The sequence below is a fragment of the Poromitra crassiceps genome (genome assembly GCF_964638095.1).
Source record: "Poromitra crassiceps genome assembly, chromosome: 15".
Taxonomy (NCBI): domain Eukaryota; kingdom Metazoa; phylum Chordata; class Actinopteri; order Beryciformes; family Melamphaidae; genus Poromitra; species Poromitra crassiceps.
The window spans coordinates 2,800,564-2,815,672 of record NC_139634.1 but is presented as its reverse complement, the minus strand read 5'-3'; the positions used below and the strand labels follow the sequence as shown (position 1 = coordinate 2,815,672).

General features: G+C 41.9%; 1 protein-coding gene across 1 annotated transcript; it reads left to right on the top strand.

Moving 5' to 3' along the window:
• Positions 1 to 299: 299 nt before the first annotated feature.
• On the top strand, positions 300 to 7,020 carry LOC310790813 (P2Y purinoceptor 1-like; the record flags this gene model as incomplete). Its single annotated transcript, XM_083652524.1, has 4 exons — positions 300 to 317; positions 630 to 810; positions 2,067 to 2,528; positions 5,746 to 7,020. 4 exons carry the CDS (start codon positions 300 to 302, stop codon positions 6,732 to 6,734), a joined length of 1,650 nt encoding a protein of 549 aa, XP_083508650.1. The 3' UTR covers positions 6,735 to 7,020.
• Between the last annotated feature and the right edge of the window lie 8,089 nt (positions 7,021 to 15,109).

The window sequence follows — 15,109 nt, the reverse complement described above, 5'->3', positions numbered from 1 at the left end:
TGAAGAAATTCCTTCAAGGCGTTCCTCAGATATCGCGTTAACAAACATCGTACGGACGTACGTACGTAGGTACGGACAACCCGGATCCATAATGCCTCCGGCCTGGCTATCGCCGGCGGAGGCATAAAAATCCTCATCTAAAGAGTTTTAAGCCAGAAGGAACCAAGCCAACCAGAATCGTGAGAATAAAACACTTGATTCAGAGTTGAAAAAACATCAAAAAACAAACAAAAGTGGTGGGTACAAGACTGTGTACATATCGTAGGGTAAAGAAACTCATGGTGTTAAACTGTTGCACAATGTTGGTGTTCCTGAATGTGCCCTTAACACTGACATCATGTCTTGGTGAGCTACACAGATGCAGCCGATAATCAATAAATGACAGTGGCTTGCTCATGTGAGCAGTTCATGCCAGTCAAACTCAACTGAAGGCTGTGTGTGTTTGTTCTTCCTCCATGTCATGATAAACCGGTATTCCAGTCACCTTTATGATGGCAGCCTCAACAGGTTATGGGCCCAGGAAGGAGTTTGGAACCCGATGGAATCGTTTGTGTTTCGACGGAGATGAGAAAAATTATGAGTTGTGAGAAACTAAGTTTCTCGCACATCTGCGTCTGCTTGGCCTGAAGAGCACCATTCTGCAAGAGCCAGCTGCAGAGGCGGAGGATGCAGCAGGAGACGCAGACAAGAATGAAGATGCCTATGCTGAATTAATTCAACTGTTGGATGACAAAAGCCTATCGCTTGTGATGAGGGACGCAGCGGACAATGGCAGGAAGGCGCTCCAGATTCTAAGAGACCATTATGCTGGTAAGGGGAAGCCTTGTGTGATCAGTCTGTACACAGAGCTTACATCCCTTCAAAAAGCTGTCAATAGCTGTGTTTCCATTACAGTTTTTCGCAAAATAATTGCGATATTTCTACAACTTCGACAATGTACAATTGCGACTTGTAGGCGTTTCCATTGAAGTTGAGTTTGGACTGACGGCGCACACACCTGAACGCAATTCCCCGTTGCAGCAGCTGCCACAGTGATTACGCACGGGGATCTGCCCCCAATCCCGTCCCCTGCATGCTCAAATCCAACCAATGGTCAATGCAAATCACCACATGAAGTTACAACGCATATAAACGAGCCTGATTATCAATTCAAAAGAAAATGAGTGTCAACATGTTGCTGGCTGCGGCGAATGCAGTGAGCGCGACAGGCAGAGGAAAAGAGGTAGCCTACTGCGCGCACACAGACAGGCAGCCTGTCACCATGGACCGATTTCTGTCATTAAACATGATCTATTTTCCCCAGCTCCGCTTTTGCACAACACTCGTCTTTCTGCTAGGTAGCGTTGCTTCAAAGTTTTCCACTTGCTGCGAAGGTTTTGCCACGGCTTATCGAACCCTTTTCTCCCTCATTTCCTTTCATTTTCCGCTCCTTTTCCAAAGGAGAAGATGGGTCACATCACATGACATGCAAATGCGAAAAATGTGTTTCCATTACACTTTTGCGATAAACTGCTATATCGACACGTCTGAAAAACCACCTCATGAGAGTGCAAAAGCTTTTTGCGATATTTGGGAGGTTTTTCGAAATTTACGTGTTTCCATTACCCACTTTCTATTGCGATATTTAGATTTTGCGCATTTCTGAGGGTAATGGAAACACGACTAATGAGAGCGTCAGACTATATTATTCGTGCAGAGACTGCTATCACAGCGCTGCGAAATGCAGAAGAGACTTTAAGTGATGGTTTACTGATTGCAATGATTCTGAAAGGCTTGCCGGACTCATTTAAGACTTTTTCCATCCACATTACCCAAAGTGATGAAAAGATCACCTTTGCTGAGTTTAAGACAAAGCTGAGGAGTTATGAGAGCACAGAAAAGTTCAGTGCTGCCAGCTGTGGTGATGACAGCGTGATGAAAGTGAAAGGACAACTCGGCTGTGATGTGCAGCTGACCTGTTACAACTGTGGCCAGAGGGGACATAAAGCCAGAGAGTGTTCTGTGACTTGGCGAGTGCAGAGAGCAAAGACAGTGGTGCAGTTTCTGTAAGAGTTCTACGCACAAAGATGTCAACTGCAGGCGAAGGCGGCGAGACAACGACGGCTGGCGGCGGGACAAGGCGAAACAAGCGGTGGATGAGGAGGACCACACGTTTGCGTTCAAGGTGGGCCAGGTGGATGAAGGTCCCATCAGTGGACTGAAGGAGAGAGGGCTCATGGTTGATACCGGGGCCACGTCGCATATTGTGACTGACATTGCAAAATTCAAGAGCTTTGACTCCAGTTTTAAGCCGCAAAAGCACATCTTGGAGTTGGCTGATGGAGAGAGGACCAGTGGCATCGCGCTGAAGAGGGGCGCTGCAGAGGTTCGCCTGATCGACAGCAGGGGCTGTGAGGTGGAGACGACGCTGACAGAGGCGTTGTACGTCCCATCGTTTCCCCAAGACATCTTCTCAGTCAAGGCAGCGACCGCCCGAGGAGCGACTGTCATCTTTAAGGAGGGAGAGGACAAGCTCGTTCACAAGGATGGTATGACCTTTGACATTCAGGTGTATGATAGGCTGTACTATTTAAACACCGTTAGGCCTACAGATGAAAGTGATGATGATGTTGATGAATGTCATGGATGCTACGATCTTCAAACATGGCATGAAATTATGGGCCACTGCAACTATGATGATGTGTTAAAGTTGGAAAGTGTTACAGAGGGGATGAAAATTAAAGGTAAAACTGATAAATCCAACCTCAAATGTGAAGTCTGTATAAAAGGGAAATTTTCCCAGAGCAGAAATAGGGAACCAGATGAAAGAGCAAAAGTAGCACTTGCACTTGTTCATACAGATTTGGCCGGTCCCATAGAGCCAGTGGCAAAATATGGTTTCAAGTACACTTTAGCATTCACTGATGACTATTCTGGAGCAACTTCTGTTTACTTTTTGAAAGCTAAGAGTGACACAGTTAAAGCTACAGTGTAGAAAAGGCTCCAGGTTGTAGGCGTGGAGCTGACGCGATGACGTCACCCACACACGTTTTCCCCACACGCACAGACACTATCTCACTCTCTCCCTCTTAATTGATACGCGAGTCATAAAAGAATTAGCGCTCCTACCGTCTGCAGAAAGCCAGTTGAGAGACGAAAAGAGGTGAAAGGAAAGACGGGCAGTTCTCATTAAGCTAAGTCAGCAGTCCTCAGTTCTCCCTGTGTTGGATTCCTCCGACGTGCGGTGTGCGTCGCTGAAGAAGAGTAAGTGGACACTTTAAAGGAACACTCCGCCCATTTTCAACCAGCTTTGTATCATTAGAACATCAGCAGTATATCAGAAAACTGTAAACGGTTTTGAAGTCTGTCATTTAATTTGACAGTTATTGAGTGTTAAAGTGTGGACCAGTGACATCACTGGTCCACACTAACTCAAATGAATAACTCATTAACTCAAATCAACTCTCAATAACTGTCAAACTATTCATCATTCATCTAGTTTGACAGTTATTGAGAGTTACGGTCGATGACCTTATCATTGCAGCAAGTAATGATCAGGGCCCGTATTTATCAAGCTTCCTAGAATTACTCCTAAGAACACTGCTAAGAGTACACTTATGAGCAAAAACATTCCCAGCCAAAAGCTGCACTTAAAAGTCAGTTATTATGCATCTCACTCCCTCTTTCAGCGAGGTGTAGGACTGAATCCTAAGTGTCAATCTCAGAGCTGATTTACGACAGGTGTGTGTGCCGTAAAGGGAAATGTTGATGACGCAATTCCAAGTACACAGGAATGGCCAATCGCTGAATGGAATCCCTTATGCACGAATATCCTAAATAGAGATGATTCAACAGTGAAATGCACAATGGGAGTGTAGCATATATTCACCAATAATTTCAGAAGAAATTATCAACAAAATAATACAAGATAGCCTACATTGAAAATGATGATGTCCCTAATCAAATCGGTCACATAGATGATGCCCGCTCTGTCTAATCGATATCGTTTTATCAACTGCTCGTTGTCAAATAATTCAAGTACATCCTTCCGCTCTCTGAAGATTCGCGCACGTCTCTGTCTCCTGAATGCCATGATGTCAACATTGCCCTGCTGGCAACTCCTAACCACTTAGGACACCTCCTGAGGACTCCTAAATAGCTGGGGGAGTAGGAGTGTTTCCTAGTCTTAAGAAGGTTGATAAAAAGCTTTTATTCTTAAGTGTGAGAGTAGGACTAAATTTCACAAATTCTCAGCACTTACGACTAAAATGGCACTCTGAGACGCTTGATAAAAACGGGCCCAGATCATCAAAAATGTGAAAGAGATGTTGAGTGGTAAGTTTAAAATGAAAGATCTTGGTAAACTTACACACTTCTTAGGTATCGATTTCACACACGGAGAAGGTGAAGTAAAAATGAGTCAGAAAAGGTACATTACAAAGATCCTGGAGAGGTTTGATATGACTAACTGCAAACCAAGGTCGACCCCATGTGAAAACAAACTGCAACTTGACAAAGAGGGTCAACCTGTCGATCCAAAGAGGTACCGTGAAGTCGTTGGCAGCTTGATCTATGTCATGACGTGTACAAGACCAGATCTGAGTTGGGTTGTCAGTAAACTGTCACAACACCTGTCTGAGCCAACAGAGCAACATTGGATAACAGCAAAGCATGTGTTGAGGTATTTAAAGGGAACTGTAAACCAGGAATTGTGTTACAAAAGAAGTGATGTAAATCTCAAGCTTGTAGCATATAGTGATGCTGATTGGGCAGCAGATCATAATGACAGGAGAAGCATGACTGGGTACTGTTTTAGCTTGTCTGAGACAGGGCCTGTTATTTCCTGGAAGTCAAAGAAACAATCTACAGTTGCTTTATCCACTTGTGAAGCAGAATACATGGCACTGGCAGCTACAGCTCAGGAAAGTCTGTATCTTGTACAGTTATTGACTGCAATGGACAACGGATGTGAGTACACGCCAGTGACAATCTTTGAGGACAATCAGGGTGCTATTGCTTTGTCAAAAGATCCTGTATGTCGCAAGAGATGCAAACATATTGATATCAAATATAATTTTGTTCGGTCTGCAAAAAAAATCTCTATTGAATATTGTCCAACAGCAGACATGGTGGCAGATATTTTAACTAAGCCTGTAACTAAAGTCAGGATTGAGAAATTTGCGTGTTTTATGTTTGCCGTAAAGTGTTAAATACTGTATGTGGAAAAAAAAAGAAAAGAAAAAAATTGTGTCAAAGAAACATTGTCAGTGTTATAGCAAGTGGGGGTGTTAAACTGTTGCACAATGTTGGTGTTCCTGAATGTGCCCTTAACACTGACATCATGTCTTGGTGAGCTACACAGGTGCAGCTGATAATCAATAAATGACAGTGGCTTGCTCATGTGAGCAGTTCATGCCAGTCAAACTCAACTGAAGGCTGTGTGTGTTTGTTCTTCCTCCATGTCATGATAAACCGGTATTCCAGTCACCTTTATGATGGCAGCCTCAACACATGGCATAATCCATTCTGGCCAATCAGATTGGCGGATGATTGAGCGACAGAGCGTTTCATTCACTTTCATTTCAAGAGTCAATTTCCTTTAGTGCCACGTGCAAATCAAAGATAGCGTACAGAGAGAGCAAGGTTTCAAACAGGAAGCCTGCCGTGTACAAAGCCACGTTGTTTTTCTTCCACCGCTCATAATTCACATCTCTAGAAAACACCAGAGCTCCACTGAAAGAGACGGATTTGTACTTTGCTTTTCAGAAAACAGAATGAAGAACACCACCTATTGCAGTCCAAACTTTGACTTTCCACAGAAGTTCCTGCCTGCTGTTTACATCTTAGTATTCATTGTCGGCCTGATAGCTAATGGTTTGGGATTGAAGTCCTTGATCCAGAACTGGAAGAAACTGGGGAACATCAACATTTTTGTTCTCAACCTTGGAATCACAGATATTTTGTATCTGCTCACGGTACCGTTTATAGTCGTGTACTATTTATTGCAAAGTAAATGGATCTTTGGAGATGTGTTCTGCAAGATGACAAGATTCTTCTTCAACCTGAATCTATATGGCAGCATTGGGTTCCTCACCTGTATCAGTGTGTACAGGTACCTGGCCATTGTCCACCCAATGAGAGTGATGGGAAGAATAACCACCACCCACTCTGTGGTTATCACGATAATGGTTTGGGTCTTGGTGAGCATTCAAAGTCTCCCAGACATGTTCTTCACCAAGACAGATGGAAACGAGCCTGGGAAATGTCACGATACCACTTCTAAGTTCTACATTGAGGATTACCTGAACTACAGCCTTGGATGGACCGTCACTGGATTTTGCATCCCTTTCCTCATCACACTGGGCTGCTATGGACACGTGATTGTCATTCTCTGCCGAAGAAACACTATTGATAAGGTACTGAAACAGAGAAGCTTGAAGTTGTTGTTCATTTTGATCATACTCTTCTCAGTTTGTTACTTCCCCCATCATGTATTGAGGAACCTCAACATCAGGGCAAGAATTTTGATAAACCAGGGAGTGTGCCCTGAATGGAATAATAGAGTCTATATTGCTAGACAGATAAGTCGTGGACTTGTCTGTCTGAACAGCGCCCTCAACCCCCTGGTTTACCTCCACGGAAATGAAGGCCTTCCAGCTCAGCTCAGACAACTGTTCCAGCAAGCTCGTCAGATGGTCACGCGATCGTCCATCACTCACAGCCAAGTTCCAATGGTGGTAACTCACTCAGACTGAAACTTGTGAATGGAATGAAACATTTTGACAGTCACTCTCTTAACTCTCTTAACGGAGGCGCTGCACACGTGGCGACCCGGCTGATGGCTGCAGATGGTCTTTTGGAACATTGAAGTGTGCCTTTATTACTTTCAAACAAGTAATAATGTATTATAATTCTGAAGTGTGCCTTTATTACTACTTCAAACTAGTAATGATGTTTGTAGTATCCACTGCTGTCTGATGTGAACCAAAGTGCCCTTCTGGGACATGTATTAAACTGATTGATTGATTGATTGATTGATAACTCGCTCATGCATCTTTGTAATATATATTTCTAACTGAGAAGCACAACTTTTTGCTGTACTTGGATTTTTGCATTTGGCAGATAGTTGTTATCACATATGGAAAAAAGTTCAAATTAAAATACATGACATGCATTTAAGCCACTGTGACCATTTAGGGAGTGTTGTGAGGAGTAGTAGGCTATAGAGCTAGAGAGGCAAAGTGACCGCTTACTTCTTGCTTCAGCACTGTACCAGAGATTTTCATCCGCCATTTATTTTCCCATACACATTTCGTAAAATGCATATAAAAATAGTTGTACTGGTTCAAACCAAACGGTACAGATATATTTAGAAACAGGAGAGATCGCATAACATTTCACTGGGACCAAACAGTAAGAAAAATGCGGGTTTAAAGAAAATGTGTTTTCAATGTTTTTTTTAGTTTTGGTCAGAGTGAAATGTTCTATGGTCTCTTATTTATATATATATATATATATATATATATATATATATATATATATATATATATATATACGATTATAGCGTTAGCTGAACCGTTTGGTTCGACGAAGTAAAACTATTTTATAAGCATTCTACGAAATGTCTATGGGAAAATAAATGGCGGATGAAAATCTCTGGTACAGTGCTGAAGCAAGAAGTGACGTTCCACTTTGCCTCTCTATAGGGTGCGGTGGGCACGTTGCATGCTGCATCCATAGGTGTCATTTACACTGGGGATGCTTTTTAAAATGGCAGATTTGTCCCCTTCAGTTTTTTAAACATAATTTCTGGAGAGAGAAAAAAACTAGAACGACCGCACCGCGGATTTATGCCTCCGCCATCAGTTCATCCTTGAGTCCAAGTCATGTTTGAGGCAAATTTGATTAAATTCCGTCAAGGCATTCCTGAGATATCGCGTTAACAAGCTTGAAAATGGCGTTTGAGAGGTCACAGTGACCTTGACCTTTGACCACCAAAATCTAATCAGATCATCCTTGAGTCTAAATGGATGTTTAAGGCAAATTTGATTAAATTCCGTCAAGGCGTTCCTCAGATATCGCATTAACGAACATCGGACGGACGGACGGACGGACATACGTACGTACGGACGGACATGTACGTACGTACCGGACAACCCGGATCCATAGGCCCAATCTCAATGTCCGCACTCACAGACTCACAGACTTTGAGGCGCGTGCCCACGAGGTGTGCGAGGGCTTAGGGCTGTCCCACTGTCAAATCGTCAAGTGCATGAGGGCTCTCGGCAGACATTTCCAAGCCCTAAATGCAGACTTTCCGTAAGTCCGCAGCTCTGCAGACTTTGCCCGAGGGGATTTCCCACAGTTCATAGCTTTGTGATGCTACATTTTGGTTACCGTGGTTACTAGGGGATTTCCCACAGTTCATAGCTTTGTGATGCTATATGTTGGTTACCGTGGTTACTAGGGGGTTTCCCGGAAGTGTGAAAGAAACGGTAAACACGATGGAAGGAGCAAACTACCAAAAAGAAGTTCACATGTACAGTAGGTGTATACTTTCTTTCTTTTTTTTTTTATCTGTTTTTGTTTTTTGTCTTGTGAAGGAATGGGGTGAGGGGTGGGAGGAAGGTGGCTGGAGCAGGTATATATACTTGTTTGTAAAATAATCTATTATACTGTCACTGTTACAATCATTTGCAAACTGAAACTAATAAAAAATATTGTAAAAAAAAAAGTAAATGTAAGAGAACAAATCCCAACCCCACAAAGCTGAGAAACATGGCTGCACTTGTTGTTGGTGTTGTCAGGGTAACGTGAGAGTGCTGTCCCATTCCTCTTTATACCATTTTGACCCCTTGCAGCCTCTCCCACTCAATCTAGCAGCTGATGTCAATTAAGTCTGTGAGGGCTCAGTGCTCAGTGCTTAGGGGGGACATTGAGATTGGGCCATAATGTCTCCGGCCTGGCTATCGCCGGCGGAGGCATACAAATATGTGGCAATTATTAACCAAGAGTAGCCTACTATGTTCTCGATCCTTTAAAATGTACCATCTCTATTCTAAGCAGTCAGATGGTCAAGCGATGAGTAGTCAAACCATTCTTACCTGACATCATATGTGTCCAAAGAAGACACGTCGCAGCCTGGTGGATCCTGACCCATCAGATATATCCTGACCCACATGAGAAGCTGCTACCTCTGCAGCTAACTAGCACTGCAGAACCAGAACATCGATCTTAGCATCAATAATGTAAGCTAGTTTTATGAAGGTGCTATTTGATATAAGTTATGTTTACATTCTAGGCAGCACGGTAGACTTTATGTTGAAAGCCGGAAACGGAAGTGGTTGTGGTTGTTGTGGGGAACTGGATGCGGGAAGAGTACGAGGAGAACGGGACGGGAAGAGTAAATAAAGCTGGCGTCTCATGTTGAGAATGTTCAAGGTTGGAGTTGCTCCGTTTATTGCTTTTTATAACTAAGTCTAAGCGCAGCCTAAACGCTCGGCTACACTGGTGGCAGCGGTGGGATCAGCTCGGTGCTTGCGGGTGTGGAAGCCCGTTTGTTGAAGGAAGTGAGACGGTGTTACGCGCAAATCGGCCCCCCTGTACATGCGCGCCCCCCTATGTAAACAAACGCATTGGACAGACCTGCCCCCCGTAGTACCACATTTTAGCCGCCAGGTGTCATCTGGACATAAAAACACTGCTACATTTACAGGCAGACAGTACGTTACCACAGATCTTCAATTCTCACTAAATATAGACAGTTTTCACGGAACGATGTTGCTAGGGAACAGTTTGAAACATAGCTTAATTCCTGACAGTTATTGTATTAGCAAACACTGCAACTGGAAGTAAGCTAGGGACCATTTAGAATGCCAATAGTCAAGTTAAAACCGTCTAAAGTTGGATTGTAAAAACGTGTATTTGTAATTAAGAAAATAAATAAATAAAAAATCATGACTTGACAAGTAGGCTATAGGCTACGTGCTGTAGACATACTCTGTTATAATAAGGACATGCAAAACACATTACAACTGGGATTTGAACTCATGCCTCCCTAATCTGCAACATGGACCAGTAGTCAGCGCTTAACCCACTCCACCACAGAGACCATTAATGGCAATTGGTGTGTTTTGCATTAGTTAAATCGTTTCTATGTGCAACCTTGCTCTCCCGTACGTGATTGTCCCCCCTGTCTAAACACCTCTCCACACCTTCCACTTGTGTCTGGACAGAAAGGCCCCCCTGCAGTACCGCATTTCCACCACCATGTGTAGTTTCTCCCATGGAGGCTTATGTTTAACTGTAAAAACAGGTGCTAGTGAGATAGATAGATAAATAAATAAATAAATAAATAAATAAATACATACATACATACATACATACATACATACATACATACATACATACATACATACATACATACATAAATAAATATATAAATAAATAAATAACATTTAATCTCTAGGTCTCTTTAGATTGCCATAAGATGGACTGTAAAAACAGGTCAGTAAAATAAATTAATGAATAAACTAAAGAATTCATGGCCTTACAAGTAGGTAGTCATACTCTGTTATAATAAGGACAAGCAACAAACATTACAGGTGGGATTTGAACCCATGGCCTCCCTAATCTGCAACATGGACCAGTAGTCAGCGCTTAACCCACTCCACCACAGAGACCATTAATGGCAATTGGTGTGTTTTGCATTAGTTAAATCGTTTCTATGTGCAACCTTGCTCTCCCGTACGTGATTGTCCCCCCTGTCTAAACACCTCTCCACACCTTCCACTTGTGTCTGGACAAAACGGCCCCCCTGCAGTACCGCATTTCCACCACCATGTGTAGTTTCTCCCATGGAGGCTTATGTTTAACTGTAAAAACAGGTGCTAGTGAGATAGATAGATAAATAAATAAATAAATAAATAAATAAATAAATAAATACATACATACATACATACATACATACATACATACATAAATAAATAAATAACATTTCATCTCTAGGTCTCTTTAGATTGCCATAAGATGGACTGTAAAAACAGGTCAGTAAAATAAATTAATGAATAAACTAAAGAATTCATGGCCTTACAAGTAGGTAGACATACTCTGTTATAATAAGGACAAGCAACAAAGATTACAGGTGGGATTTGATCCCATGGCCTCCAAGTCTGCAGCATGGACCAAATGCTAACTCTTAGACCACTGTACCACAGAGACTTCTTGTGGCATTCACGCTGCTTTGCATTAGTTAATTCTCAATGTGCAACCTTGCTCTCCCATACATGATTGTCCCCCCTGTCTAAACACCTCTCCACACCTTCCACTTGTGTCTGGACAGAAAGGCCCCCCTGCAGTACCGCATTTCCACCACCATGTGTAGTTTCTCCCATGGAGGCTTATGTTTAACTGTAAAAACAGGTGCTAGTGAGATAGATAGATAGATAAATAAATAAATAAATAAATAAATACATACATACATACATACATACATAAATATATAAATAAATAAATAACATTTAATCTCTAGGTCTCTTTAGATTGCCATAAGATGGACTGTAAAAACAGGTCAGTTAAATAAATGAATAAACTAAATAATTCATGGCCTTACAAGTAGGTAGACATACTTTGTTATAAGGACAAGCAACAAAGATTACAGGTGGGATTTGAACCCATGGCCTCCAAGTCTGCAGCATGGACCAAATGCTAACTCTTAGACCACTGTACCACAGAGACTTCTTGTGGCATTCACGCTGCTTTGCATTAGTTAATTCTCAATGTGCAACCTTGCTCTCCCATACATGATTGTCCCCCCTGTCTAAACACCTCTCCACACCTTCCACTTGTGTCTGGACAAAACGGCCCCCCTGCAGTACCGCATTTCCACCACCATGTGTAGTTTCTCCCATGGAGGCTTATGTTTAACTGTAAAAACAGGTGCTAGTGAGATAGATAGATAAATAAATAAATAAATAAATAAATACATACATACATACATACATACATACATAAATAAATATATAAATAAATAAATAACATTTAATCTCTAGGTCTCTTTAGATTGCCATAAGATGGACTGTAAAAACAGGTCAGTAAAATAAATTAATGAATAAACTAAAGAATTCATGGCCTTACAAGTAGGTAATCATACTCTGTTATAATAAGGACAAGCAACAAAGATTACAGGTGGGATTTGAACCCATGGCCTCCCTAATCTGCAACATGGACCAGTAGTCAGCGCTTAACCCACTCCACCACAGAGACCATTAATGGCAATTGGTGTGTTTTGCATTAGTTAAATCGTTTCTATGTGCAACCTTGCTCTCCCGTACGTGATTGTCCCCCCTGTCTAAACACCTCTCCACACCTTCCACTTGTGTCTGGACAAAACGGCCCCCCTGCAGTACCGCATTTCCACCACCATGTGTAGTTTCTCCCATGGAGGCTTATGTTTAACTGTAAAAACAGGTGCTAGTGAGATAGATAGATAGATAAATAAATAAATAAATACATACATACATACATACATAAATATATAAATAAATAAATAACATTTAATCTCTAGGTCTCTTTAGATTGCCATAAGATGGACTGTAAAAACAGGTCAGTTAAATAAATGAATAAACTAAATAATTCATGGCCTTACAAGTAGGTAGACATACTTTGTTATAAGGACAAGCAACAAAGATTACAGGTGGGATTTGAACCCATGGCCTCTAAGTCTGCAGCATGGACCAAATGCTAACTCTTAGACCACTGTACCACAGATACTTTTTGGTGGCATTCATGCTGCTTTGCATTAGTTGATTTTCTATGTGCAACTTTGCATGCTTGTCCTCCCTGTGTAAACACCTCACATGTCTGTGAGTGTGCAGAACTGGCCCCCCTGCAGTACATTTCAACCACCATGTGTACAAATGTGTCTCCCATGGAGGCTTATAAAAGAATGGCACCTCATCAAGTCTCATCTGTACACACTAGCCCATTTAAAGGGAAAGGTTTCCAAGGTTTAGGAAAAGTGGTAACACCAGCATTGTATTCAAGTCAACAAAGTTACTGCACATATAATTCCAATAGGTCAAAATGTGTGGCTTGTTTGTGTTTTCAAAGTATTTTGGCCCACACTGTTAATCCCAATGTTATTGCATAGCTCACAAGAAACTAGATACAGCAACAACATTGTGATGGCCACATTAATCACTACAGGTATGTATATCAAATAACCAGTTACCACAAACACACAAAACTGTTCAATACAGATTGAAGCACACCACGTGGTTAGGTTTTATCCATTTTTATTTGTAGATGCTGCTAGGGAGTAATCAAGTTAGTTAACAGAAAAACAAGAGATATCAAATTAAAGTGTTAAGTGGCTTCAGATAATCAGCTTCAGATAATCAGCTCATCTGAACAGACAACTTCATCACCAGCCACTTTTTTTCCCCGAACGTTACATGTACACATAGGCCTATATACATATAATAAAACCAATCAAATGGTCATGTCCGACAAGCAGATACTAGTCTAGTCTAGTCCAAGCCCTATTCTCTAATATACTCTGTTCCAGAGTTGGTCATAACTATACAAATGTACATAGATTAAGATTATAACTTGATCAAAACAACCGTATTCATTCATGAATGTAAGGAGGAATTTTTTTTTATAGAAAAGCCAACACTATTATGATGATTGTGCATCCCCTTCTCTATATTTACCCAAAATGCAAAGTGAGCACCTCAGTGAGCACCTCAGTGGAAGAAAATACAAATAGGCTAGTGACAATGCCCCCAAAATTTGGAGATACCCCTACCCGAGGTAGAACAAGTCAAAACACAACAATGTTTTTCCTCATCTCCAAGATCTCCCATATATGAAATAGATTCTTGTGTAAAATATTTTACTGCAAAAATGAATTGATAAATATTGATAATATAAAATTGATAGATATTGTTATACACCCAAAAACAAAAAAATAACAAAAATCGAGCTTTGCCATAGTTGAGGCATATAAACTCATGTAGATTAATAATTAATGCTTTATAAATCAGTGAATGAAACACCTGTGATTTCAATTTGTCATTTGTTGACTTTTCATTAGCATTGCAATCTACTGTACACATCAGCGTCACTCATCCACATGATCATCTAGGACAAAATGGGTCACATTTGGGCAGTCAGGGAAAGGGCAAGAGCAAAACTCGGTGCATGCTAAGCCCACTGAAAGACCCTGGCATTTGCTGGCATCACTGCAGTTTCCATCTTTACAGTATAGGTGGGTGATGTCTCGGACTTCTTTAGATGCAGGTGCTTTCTGGAACATCACAGGTTCAAGATGGACCTCATCTTCTCTGAGTCTCCATCCTCTACCAACTGGGTTCCAAAGATGTGTCTTGGCCAGATGGCTGTGACGCCACACAGCTGTTTGATACAAGGCTCTCAACACATGTTGCTGGAAGGCATCTTCTGTCAACACATGTTGCTGGAAGGCATCTTCTGTTGGGGGTAGAGTTGCAGCTGATGAATCAGTTGTGGATGCCAGTGTGTACCTCAGTCAGCTCATCCAGGTTGGTGCAAGATTCCCTTCTCTTTTCCTTTGGCCATACAGGAGGAGGGCATACCGTCTGCCACTGGAAAAGCCTCCTCTATGCTTCCAGAGAGTCCAAGATTAGCCATTTATTTTAACTCGCTCAGATGCGTCTTGAGTCTTGTGAAAGCAGTAGTCTTCCCAACTCTGTACATGCTGCTTGTGGTATCACAGCCTGTGAGGGCATGGCATGCAGGTAAACATTCACAGTGCTGCACCAAGCTTCTGAGCCATGGAAGAGACTGGTACAAATCTTTCTTTTGGGCCATGTCCAGAGTGCATGTACACCATTGAAGATCCAAACATCCCCTTGCTGGAATAGTATACAAGCAAAACCAGCACATCTGCATCATCACATTTAACGATGAGACCGTCACTGCAAGATGTAAAGCATGTAACACCAATCTTGTGTCTGCCTTCTCCTGGATGAAGGAGAAGAGGCCTCCTCCTGGACACTATACAGATCTGTAAAGCAGTCAACGCCTGACTTGCTCACCATCTTGACCTCCTCACCATTTGTGAAGCACCTGCCAAGATGACTGTTCT